The sequence below is a fragment of the Papaver somniferum genome, chromosome 5 (genome assembly GCF_003573695.1).
Source record: "Papaver somniferum cultivar HN1 chromosome 5, ASM357369v1, whole genome shotgun sequence".
NCBI classification, from domain to species: Eukaryota; Viridiplantae; Streptophyta; class Magnoliopsida; order Ranunculales; family Papaveraceae; genus Papaver; species Papaver somniferum.
Genome location: NC_039362.1, coordinates 88715053 through 88730153, shown reverse-complemented (window position 1 = coordinate 88730153; position 15101 = coordinate 88715053). Strand labels below are relative to the sequence as shown.

General features: G+C 37.0%; 2 protein-coding genes across 2 annotated transcripts; one reads left to right on the top strand and one right to left on the bottom strand.

Moving 5' to 3' along the window:
• The first annotated feature begins 2315 nt into the window (after positions 1-2315).
• On the top strand, positions 2316-4739 carry LOC113282150 (uncharacterized protein At1g66480-like). The gene is made up of 2 exons (XM_026531096.1): positions 2316-3306; positions 4334-4739. The coding sequence occupies exons 1-2, from the start codon at positions 2506-2508 to the stop codon at positions 4388-4390; spliced, it is 858 nt and encodes a 285-aa protein (XP_026386881.1). The 5' UTR covers positions 2316-2505; the 3' UTR covers positions 4391-4739.
• A 1112-nt stretch (positions 4740-5851) lies between these two features.
• LOC113282149 (putative 1-phosphatidylinositol-3-phosphate 5-kinase FAB1C) lies at positions 5852-14890 on the bottom strand. The gene is made up of 11 exons (XM_026531094.1): positions 13243-14890; positions 12304-13086; positions 12055-12208; positions 11621-11965; positions 9590-10417; positions 9165-9496; positions 8889-9015; positions 8598-8762; positions 6819-8438; positions 6469-6735; positions 5852-6258 (listed from the first exon to the last, which is right to left on the bottom strand). Exons 1-11 carry the CDS (start codon positions 13803-13805, stop codon positions 6004-6006), a joined length of 5439 nt encoding a protein of 1812 aa, XP_026386879.1. The 5' UTR covers positions 13806-14890; the 3' UTR covers positions 5852-6003.
• Positions 14891-15101: the final 211 nt, after the last annotated feature.

Below are 15101 nucleotides of genomic sequence, written 5' to 3'. Positions count from 1 at the left end.
ATAAGATCATCTAATTCTAATATCCGTAAATCAAGCACATCGTTTTTCCACGAGATTTTCCGCATTCATTCTAGAATTATTCTTTCATTTATTATTCTAGAATAAAATACCATCTCATATTACTCTCACCATGGATTGATCATTGATCACGCTGGATATGCACCATTTGAAAAACATGCTAGTGTATTTTATTTTTTATTTTAGGCTAATTAAACATGCTGGTGTACACAAAAGATTATTGTATTCAGTTAAGTCAGATTTGGTTACATGAGGAAATATTCTTGAATTACTACAATTTTGTATTTCCGAAAACGCTTCTAACACCCACTTAACATGTCCATGGGAAAGCTAATTTTGACAGAGCAAATTGTTGTTATCCTTCACATGCTAGTATGACACTAATGAAAAGATAATTATCAAGAACAGTATCACCAATCACTTCCGGGTCGTTGCATGGGTAGTACATCAATTAAGACCTAATCCAATGCAAAAACAGAAGAAGCTGCAAAATATTCAAAAAGATAAAGGAAAAAAAAACAGTAAAAAGTAGATTTTAACTGTATTAAAAAAAGAGACTGAATTCTTCCGTGACGAAATTGAGTAGCCAACAAATTCATGTTTTGATACCATCAAAGTCATCATCATCAATCAATCACTCACCACATGCTCCCAAAGCAGGAATCTCTCCAGAATTTCTTGAGTACACACTTGGTTTATAATATGAGACTAATTCCAAATCTAAGGATTACTTTCCACTTTAATATAATGATAATCTGTTACAACTAATTACAAACCCCACTTATCACGGGCATCTGCTACTAATTGTCTTTTACTCTAACAAATATTATCCCTCCATTCTGGATGTTGCCGCGACCTGCAATTTGTCGTACTTGGTTCATAAACATTACGTAGCAATATGTCATGCACATTTCTACGGAAGCCCGTCATTTTTGCAGAAACAGAGGTAATATTTTCGGAGAAATTGGGTCAATTGTCCAAATATTTTTAACGCAAAAATGGTTTAAAAGACCAAAATCAACAATTCCTGGGTGAAATGGACAGTTAGATTTTGATACTGTTTAAATGGACAAAAATGTAAAAATAGGCAGGATGTAACCAGTTTCATCGTGCCCATTTTCAAATATTTTTTCTTATTTTTAATTTACACAGGATGTATCCAGTTTCATCCTTACTATTTTTTTTGGCCATTTCACCCAAACTATTTTTTACTCGTCCATTTGAACCATGATTTAAAAATATTTGGACAAATGACCCATTTTCTGTATTTTCAAAACATGATTCTAATGGACGAGTAAAAATTAGTATGGGTGAAATGGACACCAAAAAAATAGCAAGAATGAATCTGGATTCATCCTGGCTTAAACTTAAAAAATAGCGAGGGTGAAACACTGAAACTGGATGCATCCTGATGCAAATTAAAAATAAGAAAACGTATTTTAAAATGGGTAGGATGAAACTGTTTACATCCTGACTATTTTTACATTCTCGTAACAATATCAAATTTTGCATGTCTTTTTCACCCAGAAATTATCGTTATTGGATTAATTGACCAATTTTTTAATATTTTTGTTGTTGATCACAGTAAAACCCTTAAAAGAGTTGCACGGTGTTATTTTTTAATGTAATAATTAAATCCTATCTTATATGCAGGTTTTGTGGTTATTGAAGTCTTCCAAGTCACGTTGTTAAGATGAAAGGGATATTAGGAGGAGCCACTATGGACAAGTAGGAGCAAATGACCAACATGTCGACCGACTCTCAAAGCATATTTATGTATAGTTTAATAAATTTTTCTTCTGCATAACACCATGCAATTTGACTTGAAAGGGTTAACCTGCTTTATAAAGGAAGTGTACTTTAAGTTTTAACCTTTAATCATCTTACGCACTATCACTAATTACTAATTAGTCTACGTTAATTATAGGTGTTACCGGCATACCACTCAAGCAAGCAAGATACTTTTTACTTTTTAACAGCACCCGCGTGTAGGCAGGGGGCTAAGTTCGCAGAATTGCGCCGTAACTGCATTCTGTTTAGCTTTATTTAGAATACAAAACCAGTCAATTTGTGCGGATCAAATATCTCAAAAGAATCAGTAAGAAATAAAACTTGAAACACACCCAATTTTTCTTGGTTTAAAGTTGAAACTTTAACTTGACTTATTTTATAATTGGCGATCTTATTTTGACTCCTGACCCTTAAAGCAACAATCATTAATTAATTGATAACCAGACAAGATTAACTACCTCTGTTAGTCCATATTTTGAACCCATAGGCCCTCTCTATCATTCTTTCTTCCACTATTGAAACCTCCTGCTTTAACTATATATGTTAGAGATAAAGTAACAGAAAAAGCAAAGAGAGAAAGCAAAGCGAAAGAGAGATATCCATAACATTTCGTAATATAAAGCCAACCCAAACCACATCCATTTTCAGTTCCAACCAAAAGAAAAGTTGTAGATAGAGCTGAAAAAATCATCTGAAATGGGAAACACAATCGGAGGTGGAAGAAAGATTGCCAAAGTCATGAAAGTTAATGGCGAAACACTGAAGGTTCATACTCCAGTGATGGTACGAGACGTAGTTAAAGACTATCCAGGCCATGTCTTAATAGAATCAGGAGCTGTGAAACATTATGGCTTACGAGCAAAACCATTAGAAGAATACCAACAACTGAAGCCGAAAAAAATCTATTTCTTATTAGAGATGCCGAAGATTAAAGAAGAAGATAAGCTACCAAGACGTGTACGTTCCGGGTTACAAATGACGGCGAAAGATAGATTAGAGAGTTTAAAGTTATCAAAAAGGTCTGTATCTGATTTATCATCCATCTTAAACTCGAAAGCGTCAGTTATTGATCATGATGTTGATGATACGTCGTCTGAAGTCGGAGGGTCGTCCGGACCGATGAGGATTCGGGTTAGATTGCCTAGATCGCAAGTGGAGAAATTAGTTCGAGAAAGTAAAGATGGGTTGGAAGCTGCTGAGAAGATCATGGGGCTTTGTATTGCAGACAACGTTAATAAGAACGCGGCTGATGCTTATTACAACGGTAACAGTAACTATGAAGAGAGGAATGACAGCCAACTATATGGCAGGAGTGGTGAACTGAGGTATGACGGCCGACCAATTAGCAAGAGTGGTGAATTAACGTACAGCAGCCAACTATATAGCAATAGCGGTGAGTTGAGGTATGACGGCCAACCAATTAGCAAGAGTGGTGAATTGTTCTCGCACCAGCAACCATGGAAACCTTGTCTTCGGGGCATTGAAGAAAAAACTAAGGTATGTACGTGCACACATCTCCTCCTCTTCATTCCTGCTGAAGCATTATTAAACTAGCATATCACAACCGACCATTAAACCGCCCTGATAATGACCCAAGTTTGTAACTAATTTTAATTAGGAAACAATAAATAAGAATAAGATAATAGTCCAAAATTAGTTGCACTTTTATCTGAACAAAATGTGTTTTGAGGTGAAACTAATATTATACTCTCTCTTGAACAAATTAGCTTGTTTTAGAATCTAAAATTAGTTCGCTAACCTAATTAAGTTCAATTTGCTAAACAACTGACAAGGACATAAAATCAGATTGGGATATATATTACTTGTTTGGAGCTTATCTTCAAAACAAAGACAAAAAACCAGAATTCTTTGTTGTCGTAAAATACTAGTAATTGCATCAGCATAATAAAAAAACTATTTGCAGATTTTGAGTGGAATTTTCTTTCTGTTATTTGTCGTCGCCCCTATTCATAGTCTCATAATTTGTTGCCGAAATTCAGTCTAGCATGCATTACTTCTGTCTCTTTTAGACAACTATTTGCATACAATTCAACACAATTCAACTGTTCAAGGATATATCTTCCATGCAAAACAGAACGTCAGAACCTATAAAAAGTCCAAAGGTCATATAACCTGGTTAGGTCCAAAAACTTCGATTTCAACTTGTGCATCATCTAGCATGACATTTGTAATCGAGTAGCTAGCGGTTTTACACACACCGACAGAAATTCCTCAGGTTTTCCCTCATAGATTTCACAACCAACAACTAGATTTACCCACCAAAAAATAATCTTTCGGCGGGTTAGTCATTTGTGTTCATAATTATTGTTATCATTGTTTGTAATGAAAAAAACTTGAAATAATCATTAGTAAAAAAAATAATCAAATTTACTAGTTTTGGAGGATTTGCTTTTGACTATTTCTAATCGAAAGAAAGTGGTATGCACCAATTCAACTCGAGGATGATTTTGTTGCCTAATTGATGCATAATTTTTTACTTTTTGGTTTTGTTGAATTTTTGCAGAGTAGAAGAAAAGTGGGTTTCTTGACAACAACTAAAGTTGAGGAATATGTTCAGTAACCTGAAAAAGAACCTTCTTTACTATGCCAAGGTAGAAGAAATCAAGCATTTCTCTCCTCAGTTAGCAGGACAACAATTTGCAGACAAGACAGTTGAATGTACTATGTAAAAAGAAACAGTAGTTTCATCTTGTGTTAGGTAGTAGTTTTAGTTTTTTTCGTTTAATTTAAGTTATATGTAATCTTAACAGAGATTTCAACCTACAACCTCGTCATAAATTTACAGGAACATTAAACATGACTGGTGTTGGTGTTGGTTATATCTTGACGTTGTCATTGTTTGTTAGCTTGTGATTTTACTTTTTTGGTGTACCTTATTTTATCTAAATTCCCTTTTGCATTCACACAAATTATGCGTTAACTAATCTCATGTGAATACGTCATATTTTTGTCTTTAGGATGGTTTCACGACAATCACCACTTCAGTAGACCTTTGCAAATGATATTTGCACTTAGGTTAGGCTTACCAAGTATCTGCAAATTTAATTGGCTATAAGACTTCACTAGATGTCAAGCCGCGGTGTAGTAACATCATGTAAAGTAGAACCTCTGTACAAGAATAACGCGATCTCAACTTCGGCAATTCTAAACAATAGATTGAAATAGTTGATGCTTGTCCTCAAACCAAATCACAGACTAAAAGTTCTAGCTGGTCTACATCTGCGTCTGCCAAATCAAAGTTCTTAGAAGCAACTCAAAATCTTGACGTGCACGGGTCTGGTTGGTAACAGAAATGGTGCGACAAGTAGGGGAAAGAAAGATAGATGAGAAAAATAGAGCATCTTCAGTGGGGTAATAAGAGTAAAGGTGATATGAGAATCTGCACACATTAGTTAAATATGCAACTGTAGAATGCATTGTTTCTGCTTTTGTTTTGTGGGCAGGCTCCACAAAGCTAAGTGCCACTATGCCAACCATAAACAAACCAAAAGAACTAAGTTCCTATAGGTTGATTCTCACAACTTGCGAACTTCTTTATATATCTCTTATATAAGAGTCTTAATCATGTCAGTTCCACTGTTCCAGTTTGTATCATCATGAGAGACATTTAGCTTGTTTATATTTTCAGGTAGGCCTTCATCTCTTGGATATTTTGTTAGCTTCTGACATTCCTCTCACGCAAAATGATACATTACAAAGAACCCATCGATAATGTCAGTAATATCCGCAAGATATTATCAAGTTATCCATTCCTGCTTACACTACACCAACTCAAGGTGGGCTATCAAGAGAACCCATAGATAACGTCGACCAAGAAGATTACAGACTTCTGACAGACGTACAATTTTCATTTTTTTGTAACTTTTTATTGAAAAGAAAATTGCTGCTGTTTTATCGTTTCCAAGAGCTGAAATCATCACTGTGGACTGGGGGGATAGACATTCATCTGGAAAGAAAATAGGTGAGATTGCATAAGCTAGTACAGTGATTTTGATGCCCAAAATTTTGTTTTCAGAGAAGATTTTAGTATGGAAAAAGTGGGATGGTGGCACCAAATGGCATTACGAGGTGTTACCCATTGATGGGGTCATATCAGTGTTTACAATTACTTTCCGATCAACTAAAAAATGAAAAAACAAAAAACTCATGGTCCTCCTTTTGGGGGCAAGCAACTCATGAGGTCCATTTATCAGGTACAGCAAGAAAATAACTGGACATTGCTTTCCTAAACCTTTTCTTGTATTGCTTGGGAGAAATAACTGTGGGTGCTGCATTTTTCGGACCACCAAGAATACCAGAAGCCTTCACCCAAGTTTCCAAATGTTTATCCCATGTATACTGCCGCATAAAATCAATGATCCCCATCACCAGCTCATTGTTTTCTTCATCAACTCCAACCAGTAAGGAATAATCCATAACATCAACTGACTGAAGACAAACAATACAAGAAAATTTTAAATTTGCGATACAAAAGGGAGTGGTTTTTAACTTTTTCCTAAGACTTAAAATCGATATGCAAAAACAACAACATAGTTATTTAGTTATAAACGCGATAAGGGTGAAAAACTCCGAATTTTGTAAGTGGTAAACGCTGACAAGATTAGTACTATGTTTCAGTAAGTAAGTTTGGGAGTTTACCGCCAGAAAAGATGTATCATTCCAAACTGCTCTTTCCAGGGTTCTCTTTGCTTTGCTACCAAGAAATATGGGGTTTGTCCGAAGAGTTTCCAACAAATTCAAATCTAGCAGAACTTTATCCTTTCCTGTTGTATCAGAGTTGTACCGCGATCTTGCAGAACCCTTGAGATCATACACACGCGAAATATTTTTCTTGAAGAAGAGATTCTCCATCACCATCAAATCTATTTTGGTTTCTCTTCCACCTTTCAAATGCTTCACAGACACCTGTCGCCGAACCAATACCATTGAATTTAGTACAAGGCTAATAATATGATTAGAATAAGAAAACAGAGATAGCTAAACCTTACCTGATAAACGCCAAGAACTTTAGCAAGACAAGTTGGACTTCCTGAACTAAGGGACTCGATCATATACTTAAAGTATTGTGGGGCAAATTCCTCAAATGAATCCAACTCTGTTCTTGTGATTTGCTTTATGATGAATCTGTCATCCAATGACTTTGCAAAATACACATTGCTCTTTCCACCTTGGGCCTGCCATGTTTTGCCACGACTTAATGAACGGATAAAATCCACTTCACTAGGGCAACAGTTTTTCCGAAGAGCATCAAACTGACTGGCAAAATAACAAATCACAGAGAATTTTGCTTTGTCTGCGAAAGATGAGGATTCATCCCCAAAAGAAATTCTTGCATGAGGAGATCTTTTGGGATCTGAAAAAATGCTGCCTATAGTTGAAGAAGCATCTTCAGAGGCGTAATGTCTACAGAGAATATCATCCGAGTCCATAGAGTTTGCCAGCTGCCAGGCAGAGTTAAAGCTTGATAGTTTGCTAAGTTTTTCTCCAAAACTATGGCCATCACTTGTCCCCCTGGCTCTGCCATGGTCACCGGAGTTATTAGCAATCCAATCTTCATACTCCTTTGAACCTAGGGCATATGATATCACACTTGTGGGCTCATTATCATAAACAGGAATAACAATATTATTATGACCTGTTTGTGGAAGTAGCAAACGAACCCCTTCACCAACCACTTGAAATGCAGAAGAGGTAAACGAGGGTACTGATTTAAAGATAAACTTCAATTTTTGAGTTTCGCTTTTCTGCATCTCACTTGGAAAGGTCTGCGAGAAGGTTCTCAGCATATTCGGAATTGGGTCTCTAACCATACTGACATAATCTCCAGAAGCATGGAAGGATCTGAGTGAAGACAAATGCAAAGACCTTGGGGACAATCCTCTGCTAAACTTCTCTTGGAGTCTAACTGCAGAATCAAAGGAATAAACTCTTGCTGGAGCCATGAGCCGTCTAAGAGATGGATTCTCAATCCGAGTAAATGTCCCCACTGACTCAACATGGGTACCATTTGGTTGTGAATCCTGCGAAGGTTGATGACCTGTACCTGTCCATGCTGAATCTATTTTATCAGAAAGGCTAGATAATAGCATGGGTGATTGGAGGCATTCTGAGGGTGTCTTATCCAAAGAGGTAGTAAGCTCTGCAAATGAATCTTCATTTCTGCTATGAGGGTCAACAATCAAGTCAACAAGTTCATTGCTACTGCCCACATCTGACTCGCATATCTTCTGGTCCATGGTCAATTCTTTTGATATTGGATCAAAAGATTGTGAATTTATCTTCGCCTCTTGGTTTAGGTTATGCTTGGGACTATTCAATGACGTCAAACATATCGACATACTTTCTTCGGAAGAACCACCTAGCTTGCTATCCCTAGAAAATGACTCATTTCTCCATTCTTTCAACTGGATGTAAGTTGTGGAATCCAGCTTACACGAATCGAACATGTGAAGAGAACCATTTGTTCTGACATGGGAATCTAATGCATACAGTCTACGATCCCAAAAATAAGAATCGATTAAGAGGCAGCGTCTCAAACGATTAAGCTCTAGAACGTCTAATGTCTGAGAAGGTTCTGAATCCTCATTGTCAAGTGGTTGTAGCAAATCCTGTTAGCATAATCCAGAACAACTCAAAAGGTTGGTCAATAATTACATGATGAGGGCATCGTGGAGTGACAATCATACGAAATGCATAAAGTTACCCATCCTAAGCTGGAACCTAATATATGAAATGCATATAATTATTAATCCTAAGCTGGAACTTACTTCATAGGCATTTCTCTCCCTTTTCAGCAAAGCCTTCAAATCCGCAATGTGATCATAAAATTCACCTCCATCAGAACGTTGGTGTCCTGCAGATGTGCCTTCTTGTTCAATTTTGTGAAGTACATCAAACACCTCTGCATACAGGACTTCCATTTTTTTGGCAAGCTGTACAAGAAAGAAAGAAAGCATATATGATCATAAGATCCAACAACCAAACGCAAGCACTAAAAGTTAGGCCAAAGAGAGACGAGAAATAGTGTGGCTAGAACCAAAGAGTAATAAATGAAGTACCTCAGCTGCTTCCTTTTTGACCCATTCCAATTGATCATGACCATCGAATTCCAGCATTGCAGGAGGCAAGCGAACAGAAACGATATCAATAGATGAATAATGGAAGAAAGCAACCATGCTTCCAAACCTGTGAGATAAAAATATGTCAGTCTTAAAAACCGCAAAATTATCCTTTTCCTAAATGGGATGATCAGAGTCATCAGACTCACTCAACTAGAATTAAAAAAATAAATAATAATAATAAATAGGAAGACCAAATTAGTTAGAAAAATGCACCCATAGAAACGGAGGCAGTCTCTCTGTAGGGAATGACCACAGTTTGCAACTCGATTCGCAGTGGCATGATTGGAAAAACTAAGCTCCAAGAATTTTCCAAAAGAAAGTCCCCAAGCAGCATCGGACATAACCACTCTCCTTGTTGCAGGTGGAACCCCATCCTTCTGTGCACATCTCAAGCATCGGTGCCACATCCATATCTTCCCATCACGCTCCCCAGGTAAGTTCAGTGAAGGTAGACGTTTGACATTTATTGTCAGATTCCCTTGTTGGTGGGTATAGCATAGAACATGGGAATACTTTGGCTCTTTACAAGACCAACAGCAAGATGCCTTCCAATCACAAGTAATTGAAAATTCAGTTTGAATTCTAGCTCAAGCATCTCATCAATAAAAAATTAGAAGTATATTTAACGAAGGAATTACCTTATCAAACAAGTCATCTCGCAGATACCTTCCAAGTGGCTTATCGGTACTTCCATAAAACCGTATGCGCCTAAGCGTAGGCGGTTCACATACTGTCCCTTTCAGCACACACCGGCTCGACAAGGAAACCAATATGCTTTGGTTGTTGTCAGTAGTTGAAAAGTATTCACTTGAGACATCACTCCAATCAACCCTATCGGCAGTACTTGCCAGCTCAGTAACTTCAGAAGATTGCAAAACATTTTCAAATGTGCTTCCTTCTTCTTGAGCAGAGCTCGATAACTGATGTTCAGAAGGAATCACAGAGAACGGCCTCTCCTTCCATTGCTGCTGGTCATATGATAGCGGAGACAGATTTGAAACTGAATTAGCATCATATGCGTCAGACCATTCACTTCCGATCCCAGATTCAATGATGCCAGGATATGAAATGCTTACATCTTCAGAACTGAGATTACCACCAGACGGTTCCCTTTCTTGATTTTCTAAAATGAGGCTCGTGGTTTGATCATTCTGCTTTTCATCTGATGTCAGATGAAAAGCCGGAATACTAGAAGTGTCGCAGTTACCCAAAGCTTCAGGTTGACAGGCTACTGTTAAGCAAACAGAAGGAATGGCGGAATTAGAGATAACTGAAATAGCACCGTCAGTGATCATCAGCTTTTCGGGGATAGATGCTGGAGGTTTCACGTGGTTTTTAGGCAAGGTTGCACCCTCATCCGCAAGGAAGGAGGTTTCTAGGGATAAATGATAAGCTGCAAATACTGCAAATTGAACAACATGTTTAACCTTCTTAAGCACTTCACGTGATGCACCCCTCAGAAGTACCTAAAGAGCAGCAGTATATTCAAATCATTAGTAACAGCATATCCAGTTTCTTGCAGAAAACGACGAAGTTAAGAGTCCATAAAACATTATGTTGCAGGTACACCTCCCAAGATGGTACCGAATATGATATTTTTTATGAGCTCACTACTTACTTAATGATAAGATCAATAATAACAATCCTATTCATTTGTTTAGACAAAGGAAATATAGTGAACTGTCCATATAGAAATCTCCGATTCTGAAATGACCATGCAAGTGGTCTTAAATATCACAAAATAGAAAATCCCACTAGAGAGAACTTGGAGAGATGTCAATACAAGCAAGGATGATCAACTTTTGCTATCTGTATGTATATATGCAACGATATTTCGATGAATCCAATCAAATAGCATCAACTTGAGATTTTTTATTGCAGATGCCATATAAAAGGCCCATTTTAACTACAAGAAAAAGACAATTTATCATAAGCTAGATCAGACAACACAAAAGAGGTGCACCTCTGTCTATCTGATTTAAAAGTCAAAAACAGCAAGAAAATGAGCTTATCAAATTTATTTTTACCAGCTTTAAACTTGTTTCTTTCATATACACTGAGACGCTAAATCAGAACTTACTTCCAAACAGACAAACATAAAAAGCTAATCATTCAGGAAGCTTGTGATGCCAAGGTCTACCAAAGCTTGAGTCGCAGTTCCGTAGTACAACAGTAATAAAGACAGTCATTTGAGGATACAACTTAACGCTAGGTTTATGTGCAACGCTGGAGCTAATTTGCATTATTTTTGGGTTTCCACAAGAAGTCAAGTAAAATAAGTGAAGCGTGAGACATAATCCTACGCAAAGTAAAATGGAGGTGCAAAGATGCTTCGCCTATGTATGATTAGTTACATTTTATGTTAAGGGTTAACTAAAGATTTGCCCTAAATATAAATTGCAGGAGCTCCAAACGAAGCACCACAAAAGAGCATTCATTCCTTGTCTTACTATGCATATCCTAGTGCAACTATGGAACCTAGAGAATTTAAAAGGTCGGTCACCTACTAAAGATATATATACCAAGTCAAACAGAAATGAAAGTGTAAATCAGCCCTTAGAAGAAATACAAAGAAGAAATAGCAAACGACTCTGTTGCATAAAGTTTTCACCTCATATCTTTACATGCATTAATCTCAAATACTAAACTAAGGATATGTAAAACATTACCGTGCAACCTAGACGTCTAGGACAACCTTCAAAAAACATCAGAGTTTTAGCTGATTTCTTGTTCGGCTGATTGGCAGCAGAACAATCTTCAAGGACTCTTTCTAATCGAAAGACTTCACAATGTCCTAACCGCGCTGCAGAAAGATTATCCGTGGACGGAACAATATGTGCACCAGTGCACCTTGCTATGCGCTCTAAAAGATGCCTTTTAACATTTAACACTAAAGATATTTCTTTTTCCAGCAGATACTCTTGGGCATATGAAGATACACTTTTTTCCACCAGCAGAACATTTGGGCGATGAGCCTCTATCTTTGAAACAACCATCTTGAGATGATCAATTTCCTGTTACATGAAACTCTGGAATTCAAAAATCGATCCAAAGCACTAGTCTAAGAAACGTTTCTGCAAAAAGTAAGCAAACAAGAAATGACCTGTTGGAGCAAATTATCAAAAGATGCCAATTGATTTGCAGATCTCTGGTATTCAATAGACCCTCCCAAAAGCAGCAGTCTGGGGTTTCTGTACTGTGATGTCATGCGCTTGTGCTTTATATTTTTTGTACAAACTACTCCCTTAACAAGGGTGCTGTTGCAATATGTTCCAATGTTAGCATTTCAAGTTACAGTGTTACAAGAAAAATGATCAAGCTTTGTTAAGAACTCATATGTTTGAAGTCGTACCTCTCAATTGGACTTCCTGAAACTATACATTTAACCTTTACATAGTCACCGGGATCCATACTTCCTCCTATGCTGGTATCGGGTCTGACAGAATTTGCAGCTTGCCAAGCAAGTGAAGCGACTATGTCAAGCCAGTCTTCCCCACTACTCTCATTACCTGTTGAAATACCCTCTCCCTGCAATAACTGTGACACAAGAGCCCTAAAATGCCCATGCACCACATCTCTAAGGGGCTCTTTGTGTTCCTCAACAGATTTATCTTCAACTAACATCACATCAAGGTTAAGGCTACTAGTCGAGAACATCATGCCTGATTCTCCAATATCCTCATCGTCATCCTCATATTTGAAGAAGTCACCATCTTCTTCCTCATCTGGTGGTGGTGGAAACCAAATAAGACCATTGTTTTCAAAATCCAACGGCTGTGATAACTTTTCATTCTGATCTCGAGTAACTGAGATAACAGCAGAGCAGTCATCAGTGTTTTCTAGTTCCTCGTTCTGCACCTCGGGTCTTCTTACAATGGACGTCATTTCTTTGCGAAAATAATGAATATCATTCATAGAATTTGGGCTCCCACCCTGAACCAAGCAACCAGCTCTAGTGGGAGTTGTAGTCATTCCACCGGGGCTGTCTAGAGGACTTGAACTAAGTGACTTACAACTGCAGAAATCATTCCTAACACTAATACTACTTGAATCTATATCGGAAATATCATGAGAGAATTCACTTAACGGACTGAAATAATGTTTCCGAGAATCCTCTGCATCTTCTTCGTCGCTCCTACACCAAAGTATCAAGGGGAATGGACATATTTATCAAACAAATTACCCTTATCTGATAAACAGAATGGACTAGAAATACAAACTCGCCTCTTAAATATAGACACAACTGCACAAATTTTTCTCAAGGAAATTAGCATTAAAAACAAAAGCTTACCTGCTAGAAGAGTGACGAAAAGAAATTGGCGACAAATGATCTGCTGATGAGCTGCTGCTACCCATTGTATGGGGTGAAGAACCATGATATTGTGCTTCAAGAAAACGGGCAAGATGATCACTCTGATATGGCTTTGTACTATTATTGTTATTGCTCTTATCTCCATCATAACAGTTGAACTCACGTTCTGGGCTCTGCCGAGGTGAAGAAGGATCAATCGTCTCACTGAAATCTCCCATGCCATCATGTCCATCTCCATCCTGTAAACAGAACTTGCAAATATTTTCCTCATCCTCCACACTGCTTCTCAACCCATCTGATGCACCAAAAAATGTCTTTTTCTCTTGAAGGCAATTCCCACACATTACCCGACCACAACGATTACAGCGGAACTTAAAGCTGAATTCTGTAACACGAGTTTTACACTCCAAACACATCATGCAGCTGTCCGGTAAGGGTACACAAAATTCCTGTGATACACCGGATATGTCGCTGACTCCCCAAGGAACCCAAGATCTAACTTTCTCAATTAAATCCAAAAGTGATCTATCTGGTATTCCCATAGAAAGAACTCCTCCCTATCATAACACAAGAATTCCCCTTGTTCTAATTATTATGTTTTTGTTTCTCCTAATTCTAGTATCTATAAATTGTTCAAAGGAGGTTGAACAAAAGAAACCCGAAAATTATCCAATAATTGTTGTAAAATTATCAATTGTTGGACAGTAAAGACCCCCCAAATATTAAAACCCACAATAAAAATTGGTGGGCGTTTGTTTTTTTCAGTTTTTAAAAAAGGAAGCAAATTTTTTTTTTAGTGATCCAGTATATATGTTAACTGTGTTAAGTTAAAAGAAAAAACAAAGCAGAAATCTCTCCTGAGAGAAGTAGAAAATATCTTTCAAGGAGTAGCAAGTCAATAAAACAAACGCCAACCCTAACTATTTACAGTAAATTCAGAAAAACACATAACAATAATCAGCAGCTCTCTAGAATTCACCTACCAGCAACAACTAACAGATAAAAAGACCCCCAATTTATAAAACCCTAACCAATACCCAAATTGTTCGAATAATAACAATTGCAGTATTAGAAAGGGGGTAATCAAAAAACCCAAACTTTAAACAAGAAATTAAGTAAAAATTAGATCTCTAAATCATCAAAAGAAAGGAAAACTTTAATCAACAACAACAATAACAATAAAAACAACAAATTCGAATTAGGATTTAAATCACGTTTCATCTGAACCCTAAAAAAATTTAAGATCTAAAGAAAAGAGAAAGAAACTTATCTGACTTTTGTTCATTGGTCAAGAAAAAACAATGGGTTTTTATTTTGAGAGAATTGGGGCATGAGGGGAAATGAAGTAGAAGTAATTATACTCAATTATTCTGCTGCCTTTACCAAATTTGCAGGTAAAGTTATCTTCTTCTTCATTCTCTCTTCTCCTAGTAAGTACAATTACAGGAATTTTGTATAATATTTTGATTAATTAATTATACAAATTCTGTCTCTCTCTTTCTCCAAATCCTTTTTTCTAATTACTTGGTACATAGAGAAAGAGACTCTAGAGGGAGTATTTTTAGACTTTGAAAGGAGAAGACTTTTTGGGAGAGAAGTAGAAGAAACTTGTGAGAAAAAGAATTGGAGAAAACTTCAGAGTAGAGAGAAGCAGAAATTGGATTGGGTAAAGTTGTAGAGAAGCAGCCAAGGACTTGAAAAGACGTAATTACCCCCAATTAACAGTATTAACTGTCTTTTACAGTAGTAGGTGAAAAAACAAAAAAATAACTGGAGATGACCTTGTTTGGCAACTATGCTCGGTATTTGAGGCTTGATGCACCCATCCTAATATCCTA